Source organism: Sinohyriopsis cumingii, chromosome 19 (genome assembly GCF_028554795.1).
Source record: "Sinohyriopsis cumingii isolate HCF-2022 chromosome 19, ASM2855479v2, whole genome shotgun sequence".
Classification (NCBI taxonomy): Eukaryota; Metazoa; Mollusca; class Bivalvia; order Unionida; family Unionidae; genus Sinohyriopsis; species Sinohyriopsis cumingii.
In genome coordinates, this window is record NC_142979.1 from 7,358,863 (window position 1) to 7,375,915 (window position 17,053).

The following is a 17,053-nucleotide window of genomic DNA, read 5'->3' on the forward strand; positions in this document are numbered from 1 at the left end:
AGAACATCATCACAGGATGCATCCCAGGGTCAAATCATTACAACATGATCACATGATGCATCCCAGGGTCAAATGGTTAAAACATCACCACAGGATGTATCCCAGGGTAAAATCATTAAAAATATCATCACATGATGCATCCCAGGGTAAAATCATTAAAAACATCATCACAGGATGCATCCCAGGGTAAAATCATTAAAAACATCATAACAGGATGCATCCCAGGGTAAAATCATTATAACATCATCACAGGATGCATCCCAGGGTAAAATCATTAAAAACATCATCACAGGATGCATCCCAGGGTAAAATCATTAAAAACATCATCACAGGATGCATCCCAGGGTAAAATCATTAAAAACATCATCATAGGATGCATCCCAGGGTAAAATCATTAAAATTATCTTCACAGGATGCATCCAGGGTAAAATCATTACATCTATTTACTGGAGGGCACACTGAGCCTGATTCAACATCTGTGAGCCTTCAAGGGAGGTATTATTTAAACAAAGGCCACATTGCTTCACAACAAAAGTATCAACAGTATATTTTCACACCTCTGTCCCTGCATAAAAAAGCCACCCATTTTATCAGACCATCGTCTTGCTACAGAAGAGTTATCTCATAAGAGTGGGATCTCTGAACTTGAACTCTAAAGCCAGAATATAATTTGGAACACCGGTATCATTAAAAAGTGAAACCTTATAGGGGTCTGCTGTGTGCAAAAAACTGTATGTTTTGCTGTGTGCACACTGTGTATAGTTTGATACGTGCAAACCATGTGCTAAAATTATTCCTAGATCTATTACAGGGTATATAAATTACATACTGGTACTCAATACATATACGATCATCATTAGTCTATATAAATTACATACTGGTACTCAATACATATACGATCATCATTAGTCTACATAAATTACATACTGGTACTCAATACATATACGATCATCATTAGTCTACATAAATTACATACCACATACCAATAAGAAATGGAGTTTTTAAAATTTAAAAACCAGATAGTCAAACAGCATATGAAATTTTAACATTTGAGTACAGCTGATCTCACAAAATGTGCATTATGTCAAACCTGTGGTAAGCAGCTCTAACAGGTAAGAGTGTATTTCCTTGCAATCTTAGGAATAAGAGAATTTTGTAATCATGACCAGGCTGTTTATAACAAATTCAAAAAAAAACTTACCAGAGAAAGGTCAACTCTGCCATCAGGGTTAGATGTCCATTCTGAGAATTGTTTCAAGAATAATTCCTCCCTCATTTCTAACTCTCTCTGACGCAACATTTCTAAACGTTCTCTCTCCTCCCTACGACGTTTTGCTTCTGCCTTGATTCTGGCTAACCTATGAAAAAGAAATTAATACAGTATTTCCTTGAATGATGTTGAAAGTTTAAATTTTCAAAATTCTGATAGTGTTATTTTTTTTAAGTAGGCAAAGTGGCATGCTTAGCTGTTTATTAAAAGATTTCCTTTGCCTATTTGATTGAAAACAAATTATTTTCTGACTGATATTATTTTCCTATTCAATCTATTCAAAATATTTAACTTTCTGATCAAGATCTTAACAACAACACCGCACTGACTGCCAATAAAAACACTCCAATGATGCTGTTAACAATACACTGCATTAATGCTTGCTGTCAACAATACACTGCAATGATGCTTGCTGTCAACATTACACTGCATTGATGCTTGCTGTCAACAAGACACTGTTATGATGCTTGCTGTCAACAATACACTGCATTGATGCTTGCTGTCAACATTACATTGCATTGATGCTTGCTGTCAACAATACACTGCATTAATGCTTGCTGTCAACAATACACTGCATTGATGCTTGCTGTCAACAATACACTGCATTAATGCTTGCTGTCAACAATACACTGCATTGATGCTTGCTGTCAAAAATACACTGCATTGATGCTTGCTGTCAAAAATACACTGCATTGATGCTTGCTGTCAACAATACACTGCATTAATGCTTGCTGTCAACAATACACTGCATTGATGCTTGCTGGCAACAATACACTGCATTAATGCTTGCTGTCAACAATACATTGCATTGATGCTTGCTGTCATCAATACACTGCATTAATGCTTGCTGTCAACAATACACTGCATTAATGCTTGCTGTCAACAATACACTGTATTGATGCTTGCTGTCAACAATACATTGCATTAATGCTTGCTGTCAACAATACACTGCATTGATGCTTGCTGTCATCAATACACTGCATTGATGCTTGCTGTCAACAAAATACTGCAAAGATGCTTGCTGTCAACAACACTGCATTGATGCTCACTGTCAACAAAAGCTACAGCATCCATTATCTAATGATCACATCAGGTAGACACGATACATGGACCATGCCTGATTACATTCTTTCACTCTATGTAGTCTGGTAGTCTGTTCAGCCACAAAATCAGCAAAAATTAATATCCCACAAAAAGTTGTTACTTCAAAGGAGTTTGGTATGTTTTGTCACTCACCTAGCAGCCTAACAGTCAAAGGAGTTTGGTATATCTTGTCATTCACCTGGCTGCCTAATAGTCAAAGGAGTTTGGTATGTCTTGTCACTCACCTGGCTGCCTAATAGTCAAATGCAACAACAACTACCAGTAGTTAAGAAATCATAGTCAATATGATATAAAACCTGTATCAGTATATTGCTGGTTGGCTTGGAAACTAACATTGGGCCAAGACAGGTTGACCGGGGGGGAGGGGGTAGATTAGTAGTATCTCTCTCAAAATTTTTTCGAATTCTGTTGGTTGGTAATGAAAACAGTTATCTGATGGGTTCTCTGTTTTCTTTTTGTATCTTCATTCACAATTGACAACAGATCAGACTTATATGTACAAAACTGAAAGCACTATTATACATGTAGAGTGAATGTCAAACTTGGTTAAGTTCTGTTAGGCAGTTTTTGAAACAAAAAATGTAATCTGAAGGTTTCTCTATATTTGTAGCAGGGTGGATACTGAAGAGCAGATAATAATCATTTTTTTCTAAATTTAAAAGGACATCATGCCAGGACACTTTCTACAAAATTTGCTCAAATTGTGTTAAGTGCTTTTGGAGAATTAGATAAAATATTATTCTGTGTTTAGTAACAGTGGTCCTAGTTCACAACATCATTAGTGCAAACTTTAAAGGACTTCATGCCAGGATACTTTCTATAAAATTTGCTCAAATTCTGTTAAGTGGTTTTGGAGAATTAGTTAAAATATTATTCTGTGTTTTGTAACAGTGGTCATATTTGACAGCGTTATTTGGACAAACTTTAAAGGACTTCATGCTAGGATGCTTTCTGTCAAACTTAGTAAAATTCTGTCTGGTGGTTTGTAAGTAGTCATTTGAGAGTTTTTTCTATTTCTGGCAATAGCAGCCATATTTTATGACAGATTGACAGCAGTTGTAAAACAATTAAAAGATCTTCACACTAGAAAGCATTCTTGCAAATTTGGTCAAATTCTGCTGGACAGATCTCTTAGAAGTTGTTCACAGGTCTTCCTATGTTTAGCATAGTGGTCATATTGAAAGATATTTCTGCATCATTTGTATAAATTAAAAGGAATATATCTTGTGAGAATGCTTTCTGTCTGATTTGGTCTTTTTGGGTTTTATATTTTTTGTTAACAGCAGTTGACAATGGGTGAGCTTCATTTTGTAAAAGATATTCTTCATACCAGAACGCTCTCTGTCCGATTTGGTCTTTTGGGTTTTTATATTTTTTGGGTAACAGCAGATGACAATGGATGAGAATCGTTTTGTAAAAGATATTCTTCATACCAGAATGCTTTCTGCTCGATTTGGTTTCATTCTGTTTAGTGGTTTTTGAAAAGAAACCACTAAAAGATTCTTCTGTTTTCAGTAATGGCAGACATATTTAATGGTAGGTCGTCATCACCTGTAATAGCATGCATGGCCTTTGTGACAGGGTGCTCTCTGAAGCTTGACTGAAATTGGCCCTGTGGTTTTGGAGAAGGTAAAAGCAGCAAATACTGAAAGAAGGCTGGCACACTGTCCAATACACAGTCAAGTGTTGCATGCATTAAGATCATATGACCTTATGTCCAGGAAAGCTAAAAATAGGATGATTTGGTGGAGGAAGGGATTTTGGCACCTTTAACACTGATGTGCATATCACACTGAGGAAATGGGAACTAAGCACCTTTCCCAGGTGCACATCAAGGCAGCCAAACCTGATGTTTGCTGATGCTTCAACCCTTGGAGTCCTGTAACTGAAAGCTACCATGACTCCTAAAAATGCCTGGAATATAAAATTGTTTCAGCATGTGGCAAATTAGAACTACTGCATCACAAAAACGGATAAATAAACAATATATAAAAAGATATTACAAATAAGTAAATAAAAATATTGTGAAAAAGTCAAAGCAGAGGACAAATTTTTCTACAATTAATAATGCTAGAAATCACACAGGCATATTACATGATGGCTGATCTAGTCTGATTGCAGCAATGTTTTATTCAGAAAGTCAAACTTTAATTAATTATTGATAACAGACAAAACATTGGCTATTACTCGTTATAAGTTAAGGAATTATGTGCCCTGTTTGACTGAACTTGAAGATACTAAATTAGTTACAGTAGAGATTAACATATATGGGATGGGAAACTACCACTTAGCCCAGCACATGACACCAATTCTGTATTGTTATATAAATGAATTTCACAGCAACTCTAATAACAAAAGGTGGATTTTCTGTAGGGGCCAGAGAAGCTAAATCATGGTACATGTTTTGTTAACTGCTCTAATATTTCACCATTAACAGTAGAAATAAAGATATCCCTTTACGGGCAAAAAATGTAGGAGTGTACCGATGTAATTTCATTAGACCTTTAACAAAATGTTTCAAAAAATGTAGGAGTGTATTAATGTAATTTCATTAGACCTTTAATCAAAATGTTTCAAAAAATGTAGGAGTGTATTGATGTAATTTTGTTGAACCTTTAATCAAAATGTTTCAAAAAAATGTAGGAGTGTACTGATGTAATTTTGTTGGACCTTTAATCAAAATGTTTCAAAAAATGAAAAATAAAAGATCTGAATTTTAAAAGAGAATTTGCATGATGGCTTTTTAAAAACAAATGTGTATGCAATATAAATAAAACAATTTCCACACACACACACATAGATATATATATATATATATATATATATATATATATATATATATATATATATATATATATATATATATATATATATATATAACACACACACAAAATGATACTAATTTTAACTCAATCATTTCGTTTAAATTTATCATTTTCATACTTTTCAATTGAAAATCAAGTTTGTAAAAGTTATAAAAGGAAATATTTTCTCTGACATTATTTTTGTTACTGTTTATCATATATCAGAGCAGAGGGAACAACTTTATGTTTCTTCAGGTACTGACATTAGCAAAAATTTAAATCAAAATTTAAAATTGGGAAGGTAGAAAATATAAAATGCTTTCAAACATACAACTGTTACAGCCAACTTTAACTTGCCACCTAGTTAAATAATCCAGGTTTCTAGTCTGAGGGCATGTTCAACCCTGCTTTGCTTTTGGTGTTACTACTCAAATAACCACTAGGTAACTCATTTACATCTCAAATGGGAATGGCAATATCTGGACCCTTGTAGGAGTTTTGAATCCCTGTGTCATATGCTGACACTGATCACAGTAATGTGAAATTTATTGTGTACAAAACAAACTGGGTTTTTTCTTCATTTTGATTCAAATTTCTTATGAATACTATAATTTATTTCACTTTTCTCAGACCAGCATGTCCTTCATTTAAAGAAGAGTAAAGCTGGGGTTGTCTCCCTTCCATAGTGAATGGTCAGTGCATCTGAGTCTATAGTGTACAAACCTGTTGTCCTCCATGTTAAACAATTCATTCTTGAGCTCCTCTGAGACTTCTCTCAATCCTCGCACGTACGATGAAGCTTCAGAAAAATTACTGTATTTAGGATTGTTTCTCATTAGATATTGTGCCAGAAAATTAATTGGATTAAAGTTTGGGTTTCTGTTTGATCCACCATCCTTTGTAAGCTCCCGTTGATCTGCCTCGTTCAGGAGCTTCTCTACTCCAAGAATCAAGGTAGGAAGAACCCTGTCTACTAAATATGCTCGAACATCAAGTGTTGCTTCTGTATCACTCAACCAGTCCCTGGCAAGAATTTCAATGGGAATTTTGCGAGCCAATTTTCGAGCTTGTTGCCTAGACATCTTTGACAACTCTTTTTTCTCATTTCTAAGACCCACAAGTTTTTCCATCATTGTTTGTTCTTGCTGTCTCTTCCATCTTGACACAGCACTAGGTATAGATTCTGCTGTTCTCTTTTTGCCACGGGAGGCAGACTGTCGACTGATGGCTATCTGGGACCCAACTGAGGTGCTCTGTCGATCATCTGATGATGGCCCTCTTTTAGGGGCCTCCATGGACTCAGGCCGAGTCACAACAAGTATATCTGCCATTTTTTATGAGTCTGAAAAATAAAGGTTCTTCACTTTGTGATTAATTATTTAAGGGGAATATTCAAGACTAGATAATCATTTGCATTACATCTAACAAATGATATTTATTTTCCATCTCAGAACAAGTAAATGGTTAAATATTATAAATCTTTCCTCAAAGATTATGCTCATATTGTTTCCAGTTTGTAGAGAATTTTCTGGAGGAATGAATGTTTTGGAGGTTCTCTTTAAGACACTTCAGCCACCCATGCACATTTTAGATGTCATCAATTCAAAAGCCACTGCAATATGTAATTCTATGCAAAGTAGCAGAAGTAATAATAATAACAATAAAAATGACTTTATTTAAAGACGGTAACACAGTTAGCTCTACCTTGAGACCCACATACAAAGGAACACACAGTAGCAGAAGTAATAATAATAACAATAAAAATGACTTTATTAAAAGACGGTAACACAGTAAGCTCTACCTTGAGACCCACATACAAAGGAACACACAGTAGCAGAAGTAATAATAATAACAATAAAAATGACTTTATTTAAAGACGGTAACACAGTTAGCTGAAGAACTAATCTACCTTGAGACCCACATACAAATGAACATACACACATTAAGAACCACTGACCCACAGACAGCTTTCTCACATACTTCAAGAAGACTATTGTGGCAACCATACCAGTTCACATGTAGGACCAAACCGACACCTTAATCAGCCTTTTAGAGGAAACCCCAATGCTGAAACTACCACCAATTTAGGTGAAGTAGCTATAAAAAGATTTTCAAGATGGTTACAATGACAGAATCAAGCAGACATCATAAGAAGTCTTCTGGTGAAAACCCATGCCAATATAACTTTCCATTCAGGAGTAGGAATAACAGGATTTTCAAGAAGGCTTTAGTGGCACCTGTGCTAGACATCAGATAGAACCATATCCATTTAAAACCAAACAGACATCATAAAAAGTCTATTTTTCAATACCCCATGTTGACATAATTTAGAACAAGCAGCGATAAAGATTTTCCAGATGGTCACTGTGGTAACAATACTGTATATCCAAGTCATCCGTTTTCATATAGAACCAACCAGACATCATAAAAGGTCTTTTGGCAAAAACCCCATATCAGCAAGACTTCTGTTGTGAAGCAATAATAAGATGGCTGCTGAGGTAGGCATATTGGATGTCAGATCAGCATCATTTTCATTTAGGACTAACTAGAAATCATAAGAAGCATGTAGTGAAACCCCCTTGTTGATTATGTCCATCCACTTAGGACATGTAGCAATAGCAATATTTTTAAACATAACCACACTGGATGTCCACACAGAATCATTTTCATTTAAAACTAACTTGACATCAAGAGAAGTATTGTAGTGAAAACTCCCATGGTGATATAACCATCCACTCAGTAACAATAATAAGATTTTCAAGATGGCTGCTGTGGAGGCCATATTGGATGTCTGTTCAGCACCATTTTCATTAAGGACCAACTAATCTCTTTTGGGTGAATGTGTGTATGTTTCATGACAATTCTCCAAGTAGCATACAAGAGTAGTTATAACAACTACAAATAACTATGAAAAATTTTGTTGGCTGGAACATAGAAAAGAGAATACCATGCTTTATTTTTATTGTTAGCTTGATTGGTTACAGTGTCAACAACTGCCAGCTGAAATGTGTGGTATGAACAATCTTCACATTGTTCACTGAAGCAGATAGGATATAACCCTATGAAAACTTATTCATATTTTCATTGACAGCAATAACAGAATTCTACTTGATTTTAAAAGAGTGTTTATGATTAAATATAAATATCAACATAAAAGACTATAAAGGAACAAACAGTTAATTTAAATTCTATCTAGAGTCTGACATAAGTAAGTCATTTTTACTAAGCATTTTGAGAAAGTATTCTCTTTAAGCGAAATGGAAAACTTTCACAGAGTTGTATTCTCTGAGTTTCATTAAATGATGATACTTTAGGCCATATTTATTTCAGTAGATAATAATATCTGATCAGATTTCGTTATTTACAATCCTAATGTTAGACCATCAAACATCTTTTAAAAAATTACCCACACTATAGTATTATGCAACATTGGTTTTCATAGGGTTTGAGTAATTCTTTAGGAAAGCTAGGTCTAGATAGTGAGTGTTCATGTTTACCATAAAAGTTGTTGTTGTAGAGTTTAACATCATTTTTCAGCACAAGATAGGCTATATATGGCGGCCAGTATAAATGGTGGAGGAAGAACCCAGGAAAATCCCGGAATGAACAACCAACCTATGAGAAGCTACTGGCAAGCTTTCTCACATAACCACATTGGCCGAGCCTGAGACTTGAAACCATGCAGACAGAGGTAAGATGGTAATGAGCCATAACAGTGAGCACTTTAGACCACTCGGCCACTTGGTGCCCCCATCCTAAAGATAATGAGGTAATTCAAACAATTACACACTTAAAACGCACATTTTTCTCATTTTTTTGTATTGAAAAAACAAAAAAGTGCTAAAGGTATTTAAAAGCTCCTGTTTTCTTTCATCAGCTTCATTTACATCATTAATTAGATTTAATGGATGAATGTAAGCCTAGTAGTCTATTATAACAGGTCATTAAAAGCATTACTGTGCCTAGTAGCCTATTATAGCAGGTCATTAAAGGCATTACTGTGCCTAGTAGCCTAATATAACAGGTCATTAAAGGCATTGCTGTGCCTAGTAGCCTATTATAACAGGTCATTAAAGGCATTACTGTGCCTAGTAGCCTAATATAACAGGTCATTAAAGGCATTGCTGTGCCTAGTAGCCTATTATAATAGGTCATTAAAGGCATTACTGTACCTAGTATTAGCGCCTGTTTGCTTTCATCAGTTTCATTTACATCATTAATTACATCATTAATTAGATTTAATGGATGAATGTAAGCCTAGTAGCCTATTATAACATGACATTAAAGGTATTACTGTGCCAGAAATAGTGTATACCCACTTCTTGTATTTCTGTAGCTTACTGTGAAATCAATAACTGAATATTCCTGCAGCTTAAACGAATATGCTGTTATTTAAAAGCAACTTAGACCACTCAGCAACCCGAAGCACCCAAAAAGACAATACACTGACTTATACTTTTGACATTTTCTCATTAGACAGATGCCAGCACTATTATGGCTTTAATTATCTGTTTATCCAATTAATCTACCCAGTTTTCTTGTGATGATCAGAGCTGATGGCTAAGACATCAACCCCGTATCAGTTACTGTCTCTTGCAATTATGTATCCACACATAATCATCTGTATCATGAAAATACAAAGTCCTACAATGTAAGACATAGCACATGTTGTTTTTGTTTAAATGCTATCATAATACAAATATCGGGTGATGTGCCTTACGTTGTAGGACTAGAAAATACAAAAATATCCAGGTTATATTTGCTATAAGTTACATAAAAATGACAAAATGCATAATGACAGTTTTAAAACACAGTTTAAAATTTGTATTCTAACGTTAAAGCAACAAACCCAACTGTAAAATGACCTGAAAGCTCTATTTTTCGTCGAACACCATAAGAATCCGACATGTTTCCATTATGCCGATGTTACGTTGCTAAGAGGAAATCAACGTTACACATGCGTACAACAATATTTACTTCCGGGGTCAATACGCATGGCGCCAGGGCGGAAGTGACAGAAGACAAAATCGAGAAAACATTGTATAGCATTAGTTTCTTTATTTATGGTATAATTTTAGATAACTGTTACGATTAAAATGGTTTTAACAGCAGAAGCGTAACCTAGGGAGCTAATTATGGCGCTAGTGACGGTACAGAGGTCCCCAAGTCCAAGTAGTAACCCCGAATCGGTGAGTGTTCTAAATAAATAAGGGCAGAGAAATTTTGTTCCGAGTCAGGAAGTATCTTCATGTATCATAGAAATTGACAGTTTGCTTTTGATTTAGCTTTCGTGGTGTATCTTTTTCTATGTAAATATTTTTTTTCTTGTGGTGCGCCAAAATTGGAATAAAAATGTACATTTTTCTGTGTGGTCACATAAAAATATACAATGTTGGGGTCCAGTTGCTATTTAAACACATCAACAATGAGTGATGACACTGCAGGATTTTCGGGGATGACACACAATTCGCGTCAAAGTACGTATGCTTTTAAATTTTGGACGCATAACTATTTAAACACTGAGTTCTTGGTACAAAAGTTGGTGTGTGTGTGTGTGACTTTCATTTGATCTGAAGCAAGTATCAATTTGTGTGCGAGGTAACAAAGTTAAGTCACTTGTAATGGAATGTGGTGAAGCTTCAGTGCTTAGGTCTTAAAAGACAAGGAGATCAAATCACCTGTTTTTCGATTGCGGGTTCCTATTAATCAATTAGATCAAAAAACTAATAACATGTTTGTGCTTTGACACCCATCTTTGATAAACTCAGCACAGTTTGATCTATCATAATGTTTGCATTTTACTGAATGTAAAAAGTTAATGACAAATCTTGGGACTGTTTTGTTTGTAGAAGGATTACTAACTCTCATTTTAATCACAATAAAATCAGTTCTCTTCACCGCCATACACATATATATATTTTGTTTTAGAGTGATTACCATATCTGTACTTTTTCAATGACAACTTTGCATAATTTCTTTAGTGCCAAGTGCAACAATGAGCATCATTCTTAAAAGACTATGAGACAGAAATTAGTAGATGCATCTAGTTTTGATAATAAAAAAAACGCCAAAGAGACTGAGAGATTCATATAATCATATAATGAATAGAACATTATTAACTTTATGCATGTCGTGACTGTCAGAGGAAAGTTGCAGTTCCAGAAATTTAGGAATTTTATCCTATATCTGGTCTGAAGTAATTTGCTGAAATTTGTTTGAAAAAAGAACTGATGTAGTATATTGTAGTAATTAAATATAAAATTTATAATGTAAATGCAGTATGGTCATTTGTTCTTGTTATGTTGTCTTGGAAAGTGTATTTATTTGAAATGGAATTAAGTTAATTAGATAAATTGACATAGAAAACCAATGTAACATCACAAACAAGTAGTGGTAAAATGATTGATATATCAATGTATTTATATTTTTTCCATATTGATCAACATCAATACAAGGTGTGAAGAATCAATACAAAATGATACCCTATACAAGTTACTTTAATCTTCAGCAGTCAATAGTAACTATTAGTTGTCTTTTTTATTATTAAAACTGAGAATCACTATGAGATAGTGATACCAATAATATGCACTCATTTGTGTCAGTAAAGAACAAACAACTATTGATAATGCCCACTAGCTTTCTACAAATTAACACAAGCTGATTAACTCGCATGGTTTGAAATCTGACCCACACCCCATCCATTTCATGCTTACTATTTCATCCTGTCTGCATGTTCAGTCACATATATCAATATAAGGAAGGCATTTGAAGATTTGTTCCCAATATATGATTTAAATATTTTGTTGATCATTTGATAAACACTTATACAAAGAGTTTATATGTTGATGATATCTTATTTACTTGGATCAAATTTAAAGTTTTTGCTTCAGGTATGTTACAGTGAAATATGTTACATTCAGTTCTGATTGGTGTTTGTTATTTGTTCAAGTCCAGAATAGAACAATAGTCAGAATCGACTAGCTTGTTCACTGCATGGCACATCTGATAAATTGGTATCCAAACTCACTCCAAAGAGATACAAAATAGGGAACAAATTTGGAGTGTCTTTTTATGCTTATATATGTAATAAGTTAATAAGTTTGCTGATAGGATTTTTTAGAACAAGTAGCACAGAATTGGCATGGGACAGATAATAAACTGTACAAGTTATAGCCAGCTTGTTAATTTGTGGTTAATTAGTGGATGTTGTCACAATAATTTTTTCACTAACAGAAAGAAGTGCCTTTGGCCACAGCATTTGTTTTGCATCTGCAGGAAGTACACCATGAATAATCTATTTGTTTGTCATCTTTGTACTCGGATTTGACTTTCCTTGCATGAGGAAACTGCAGTTTCTTCTGTTTTGAAAATAACACTTTAATGCCTTCAGCTTTAAGTGAAGACATGAAAAAAGGATCAAAGGTGGTTCATGAAGGCTTTCAAGTCTTGTAATAAAACCCTTTGATTTTTTATTGCTGAATTGTTTTGCTTTGCTTAAGACGTTTATGGAGAAATATTTAAGGAAGTTGATACATGTTTTAGTTCAGTTCATGTCTAAATGCCAAAACACAAACTTTCTCCCGTTATAAAAAAAGCAAAAACAAAACAAACCACGAAAAACAAAATATGACATTCAAGAGTAAATCTCGTGTCCAACTTGTAAACTTTCTGCTTAGGACAAATTAGAGGAGTCATGGAGAACATTCAGCATCTTTAAAACTCAGCCATAGAAAAACTGAAGTATATTTTTTCAGGCTGAGCATAGTTGTTTTGTCATTGTTACATTCTAATGCTCATAGAGAGAAGATATTCTCCATTATTCTAAAAAATAAACTTATTCAAATGTAAATCTGGACCAGAAAACAGTTGAGGCCTGTGGGATTGTCATTCAACTTCGGATGATATGTCCTTAACCAGATTGGATTTGTAGGCATTCTTGGATAGTAGATACATAGTAAGTTATTTTCTGCCCCAATACCCATGATGCAAACGTTTTTTTGAATGATTGCTTTGGGGTTTTTTTTGAAAATTTGCATTTTTTTTTTCTTTTGGGGAGGGGGTCGCTTTCATGCTTGTTGGAATTTATTTCAGAATACTGTGTTTGTACAGTAGGATACCATTTTTCTACTTGGGGGAAAATGCAGTTTGTTTGACAGTTTTTGTTAGAGGCAAGTTGTCACTTTTTGATTGATTGCTTTTGGCACCATTATTGTTTGCGCTTGCAAGCTTATATGTTTGTGGTTGAAAGAGCACTCAGACAGAATTAGTTTGACTATGTGCAGACTAGTGCTGGGGACACAAGACACAGAGGTATGGTTGATTGGAGAAAAAAAGGGTTGCTACTGTGTTTGTTGGTGGTTGATTGTCTGGTTGATGGGAGTCTTATTTCTGCTTCTTTAATAACATTTACTGCTAACTGTTGTAGGTGTGTATTGGGACACCTTATAGAAACTTTGCTTGGTGGTGCACACAGATGAAAATCATAGATTGGGAAACATTCCAAGTGGATAAAAGTCATGGTATATAGAAGGGTTTCAGGATTTGGAACCATGATTGGTCAGTTTGGTCTCACACCACCACTATGCTACTACTGAAGTCAAACCCATCCAAATAAATGAACACATTGTTGTACTACAGGGTCAAAAATAAAGCTAAAGATGTCAACAATTCTGTAAAAGGCACAAGACATAGAAAAAATCCTGTAACTATTTATAGTAAGCTATTAATATATACTGATTATTTATATATTAATTATTAAGATTTTCTTTGGTGGTACCTAGTCATCATAAAATTCCTTAATTGAGCTCGCACAATTTTTTTTATGTATATCACACATGACACAAAATATGTTCCACTGTCTGTGGATACTGTCATTGTATTCACACAAGTCAGAGTTCACATACTTTAAGAAGATAGCACAAGTCTGGCTATATGTGTCCTATATGTGTGTTTTGTTCCCATTGCTATGTTTAGTATATAGAACATTCCAGTTTATACAATTATTATATTTGAAATTCATAATTCTGGAATTCTGGAAACAGGGTAGCTTTGCCATCTTTAGTTGTCGTAATCCTTAATATGAATGTAACTAGATAGCCAACAGTACAAAATGCTTTTTCAACAGTGTTAACATGAGATAAATTGGAACATGTGCGGACATGATTTGAAAAGCTATTCCAAGTTGATATGTCTCTAAAAGACATAACACCCTATAACTCATGGAGCTAACTGGAGTATTTTTATCATTTTAATGCAAACTAATACCCTTTAATTTAATTGTAGGAAGTTAAAGAAAATTTTAAATATGTAAATACATGTAATATCAGGCCATAAAATTTTAAATATGTAAATAATATCAGGTCATAAGATTGAGAAGAATTTCTTAGAAACTACAAGTCATCTTGAAAATGTAAATAGATAATCCCATCAGGTCATCTTGAAAAAGTAAATAGATAATCCCACCAGGTCATCTTGAGAAGTAAATAGATAATCCCACCAGGTCATCTTGAAAAGTAAATAGATAATCCCACCAGGTCATCTTGAAAAAGTAAATAGATAACCCCACCAGGTCATCTTGAAAAAGTAAATAGATAACCCCACCAGGTCATCTTGAAAATGTAAATAGATAATCCCATCAGGTCATCTTGAGAAGTAAATAGATAATCCCACCAGGTCAGAAGAATACACTCAATTGCCATTTGTTGGTTCCAAGGCAAGATCTGAGATAAGTTGAAATGATGTGATATGAATGCTATACAAAAATATTCTTTTGCTGTGACCAGAGAATATGCTGCTGCTGACATGCAGTATTCATTATTACTGTAAGGCACAAACCTACCGGGGGTGGGGGGGAATGCTAGGTTTTATTTTTCCAAATGGGATACGTTTTGTTTTCTGTCATATTTTTTTTTTGCATGATGGGTATGGTCATTGTTCCATGCATGAAGCTTTTTTTCTCTCTATATTTGGGGGTTGGATTTTTAATAAAAAAATCCTAGGCCTTTCTTTCCACCCAGTCCTAGAAAATTACATGGTTATTCCCTGATAATGAAACAATTTATTTTTGAGGGTTTCAGTTTTTATATAGTTTTGCACTGTCATTTTTTCCCGCTAAATATTAGGAAAGGGGTGATGTTGTCTCCATGTATGGGTAATTACATCTTGGGTTTTTAATGCTTTGATTTGTAGCAATCTCAAAATACATGAAAATTCTTAACCTACAAATAAAATAAATTGAGGTAGTTTGCAAAAAGGATTATATATTTATTGCACACACACAAACACAAAACATTCCGTTTCTTCAGGACCACTCTGGTGGCCTAATAGATTAGTGTTGCAGGTTTGAATCCCGGCTGAGTAATACTAAAAACTTATAAGAATGGTACTAGCAGCTGTCTCACTGAGCACTCCACATAAGAGGTTAGTGTTAGGACTGGTTGGCCTGGTGTCAGCACAATGTGACTTGGTGGGACATGATTCTACATGACTGTGGCATGATGCCCCAGTGTTAGGCATCACTATTAACTACCACACTGCCAGCATCAATAAGTTTCACTCTTGTGTTTACTAGAATCATGAACCTCAACCAGAATGCATATTGTACCATTGTCCATGAACTTTGGACTATTGTACCATTGTCCACGGACTATGGACTATTGTACCATTGTCCACGGATTATGGACTATTGTACCATTGTCCACGGACTTTGGACTATTGTACCATTGTCCACGGACTTTGGACTATTGTACCATTGTCCACGGACTATGGACAATTGTACCATTGTCCACGGACTATGGAACACATTCATATTGAGTCACCCTGTATTTTGACATGAACGATATGATGATATACACCTGAGAAAATATTTTTGAGGGAAAACAGTTTATATTACAAAATTAGACCATACTTTTTAATGTTTTATATTTACTCTTATCTATTTTATACATTTTTTTTAAAATTTAAAAGCTATATGATATACTGTTATATTGTTGTGCTTCATGTTTAGTTTAATTTAAAGGGTTTATCTTCCTTACGTTTTTGCAATTCATTTTTACACATTTCAGAATGTGACCTTCACTAGATACCATATAACTACAAATGTGCCGAGGTGACAGAAAATGCTCTTAAATACAAACAGTACAATTCTGTAGATCCTCAATTTCCTGTTACCTCTTTTCCTTGGTTACTTCACTTCACTTTGGGGTGTCAAATTTCACCCTGCATTATCAGAATGTTGATTAATATGCTGCCCAGAAAATCATTTTAATGATGTCCATCAACACTGACAGATTATGAGTACGCTCAGTTCCTGTTTAATTTAAAATAGCACAATTTTTGTTGCAAGATTTTGTTAATTAACCAAATGGCCTATAGGCTGTAGAATTGGTTACTGTATCTAACAATGGCTAATTATCTAATTCATTGCAACAAAGGAGCTACTCCAGACTAATCCATATCGGGAAACTATGAAGTGTACGCGTGTACTGAGAAATCTTCCCAAAAATTGTTCCCAAAGTGAAATCTTGTTTTGTTTTTTTAAGTTTCATGTGCCATTTTAAATGTAGCAGTAAATATTAATACCTATTTTTTTTCTTCATAAGTTGACAAACATTTACAGTTTCTCCATTCACATTGCTTAAATAACATAAAGCAAAATCCAAGCTGAACCAAATGGTACTTCCATTGATTAAAACATCCATATACATTAACTGTCTTTAAAGAGTTATGGACTGATTAATAAGGGGAAACCAGAATTGCCATGCATGGATATGTGAGTATCAAGTAGTGTTTATTGTACATCAGCACAGAAAGTGGCTGTGTGGTGCCAAGTAAATGTAAGGGAAGAATGACAGTGATGTAAATTGTCAATAACAAG

At 34.4% G+C, this 17,053-nt stretch overlaps 2 protein-coding genes across 5 annotated transcripts in view; one reads left to right on the forward strand and one right to left on the reverse strand.

Moving 5' to 3' along the window:
- Window positions 1-10,129, reverse strand: part of LOC149775104 (EF-hand calcium-binding domain-containing protein 5-like) — a 66,224-nt gene extending 56,095 nt beyond the window's left edge. For both annotated transcript variants that reach the window (XM_089943143.1, XM_089943142.1), the window contains exons 1-3: window positions 10,044-10,129; window positions 5,902-6,520; window positions 1,202-1,358 (exon numbers count right to left, since the gene is read on the reverse strand). In XM_089943143.1, the coding sequence (XP_089799269.1) occupies window positions 1,202-1,358; window positions 5,902-6,509 (765 nt within the window). In that variant the 5' untranslated portion in view covers window positions 6,510-6,520; window positions 10,044-10,129. The remainder of the gene's footprint in view (window positions 1-1,201; window positions 1,359-5,901; window positions 6,521-10,043) is intronic.
- Window positions 10,130-10,180: 51 nt separating this feature from the next.
- LOC149775105 (uncharacterized) overlaps window positions 10,181-17,053 on the forward strand; it is a 149,861-nt gene continuing 142,988 nt past the window's right edge. For all 3 annotated transcript variants that reach the window (XM_089944049.1, XM_089944050.1, XM_089944051.1), the window contains exon 1: window positions 10,181-10,367. In XM_089944049.1, the coding sequence (XP_089800175.1) occupies window positions 10,314-10,367 (54 nt within the window). In that variant the 5' untranslated portion in view covers window positions 10,181-10,313. The remainder of the gene's footprint in view (window positions 10,368-17,053) is intronic.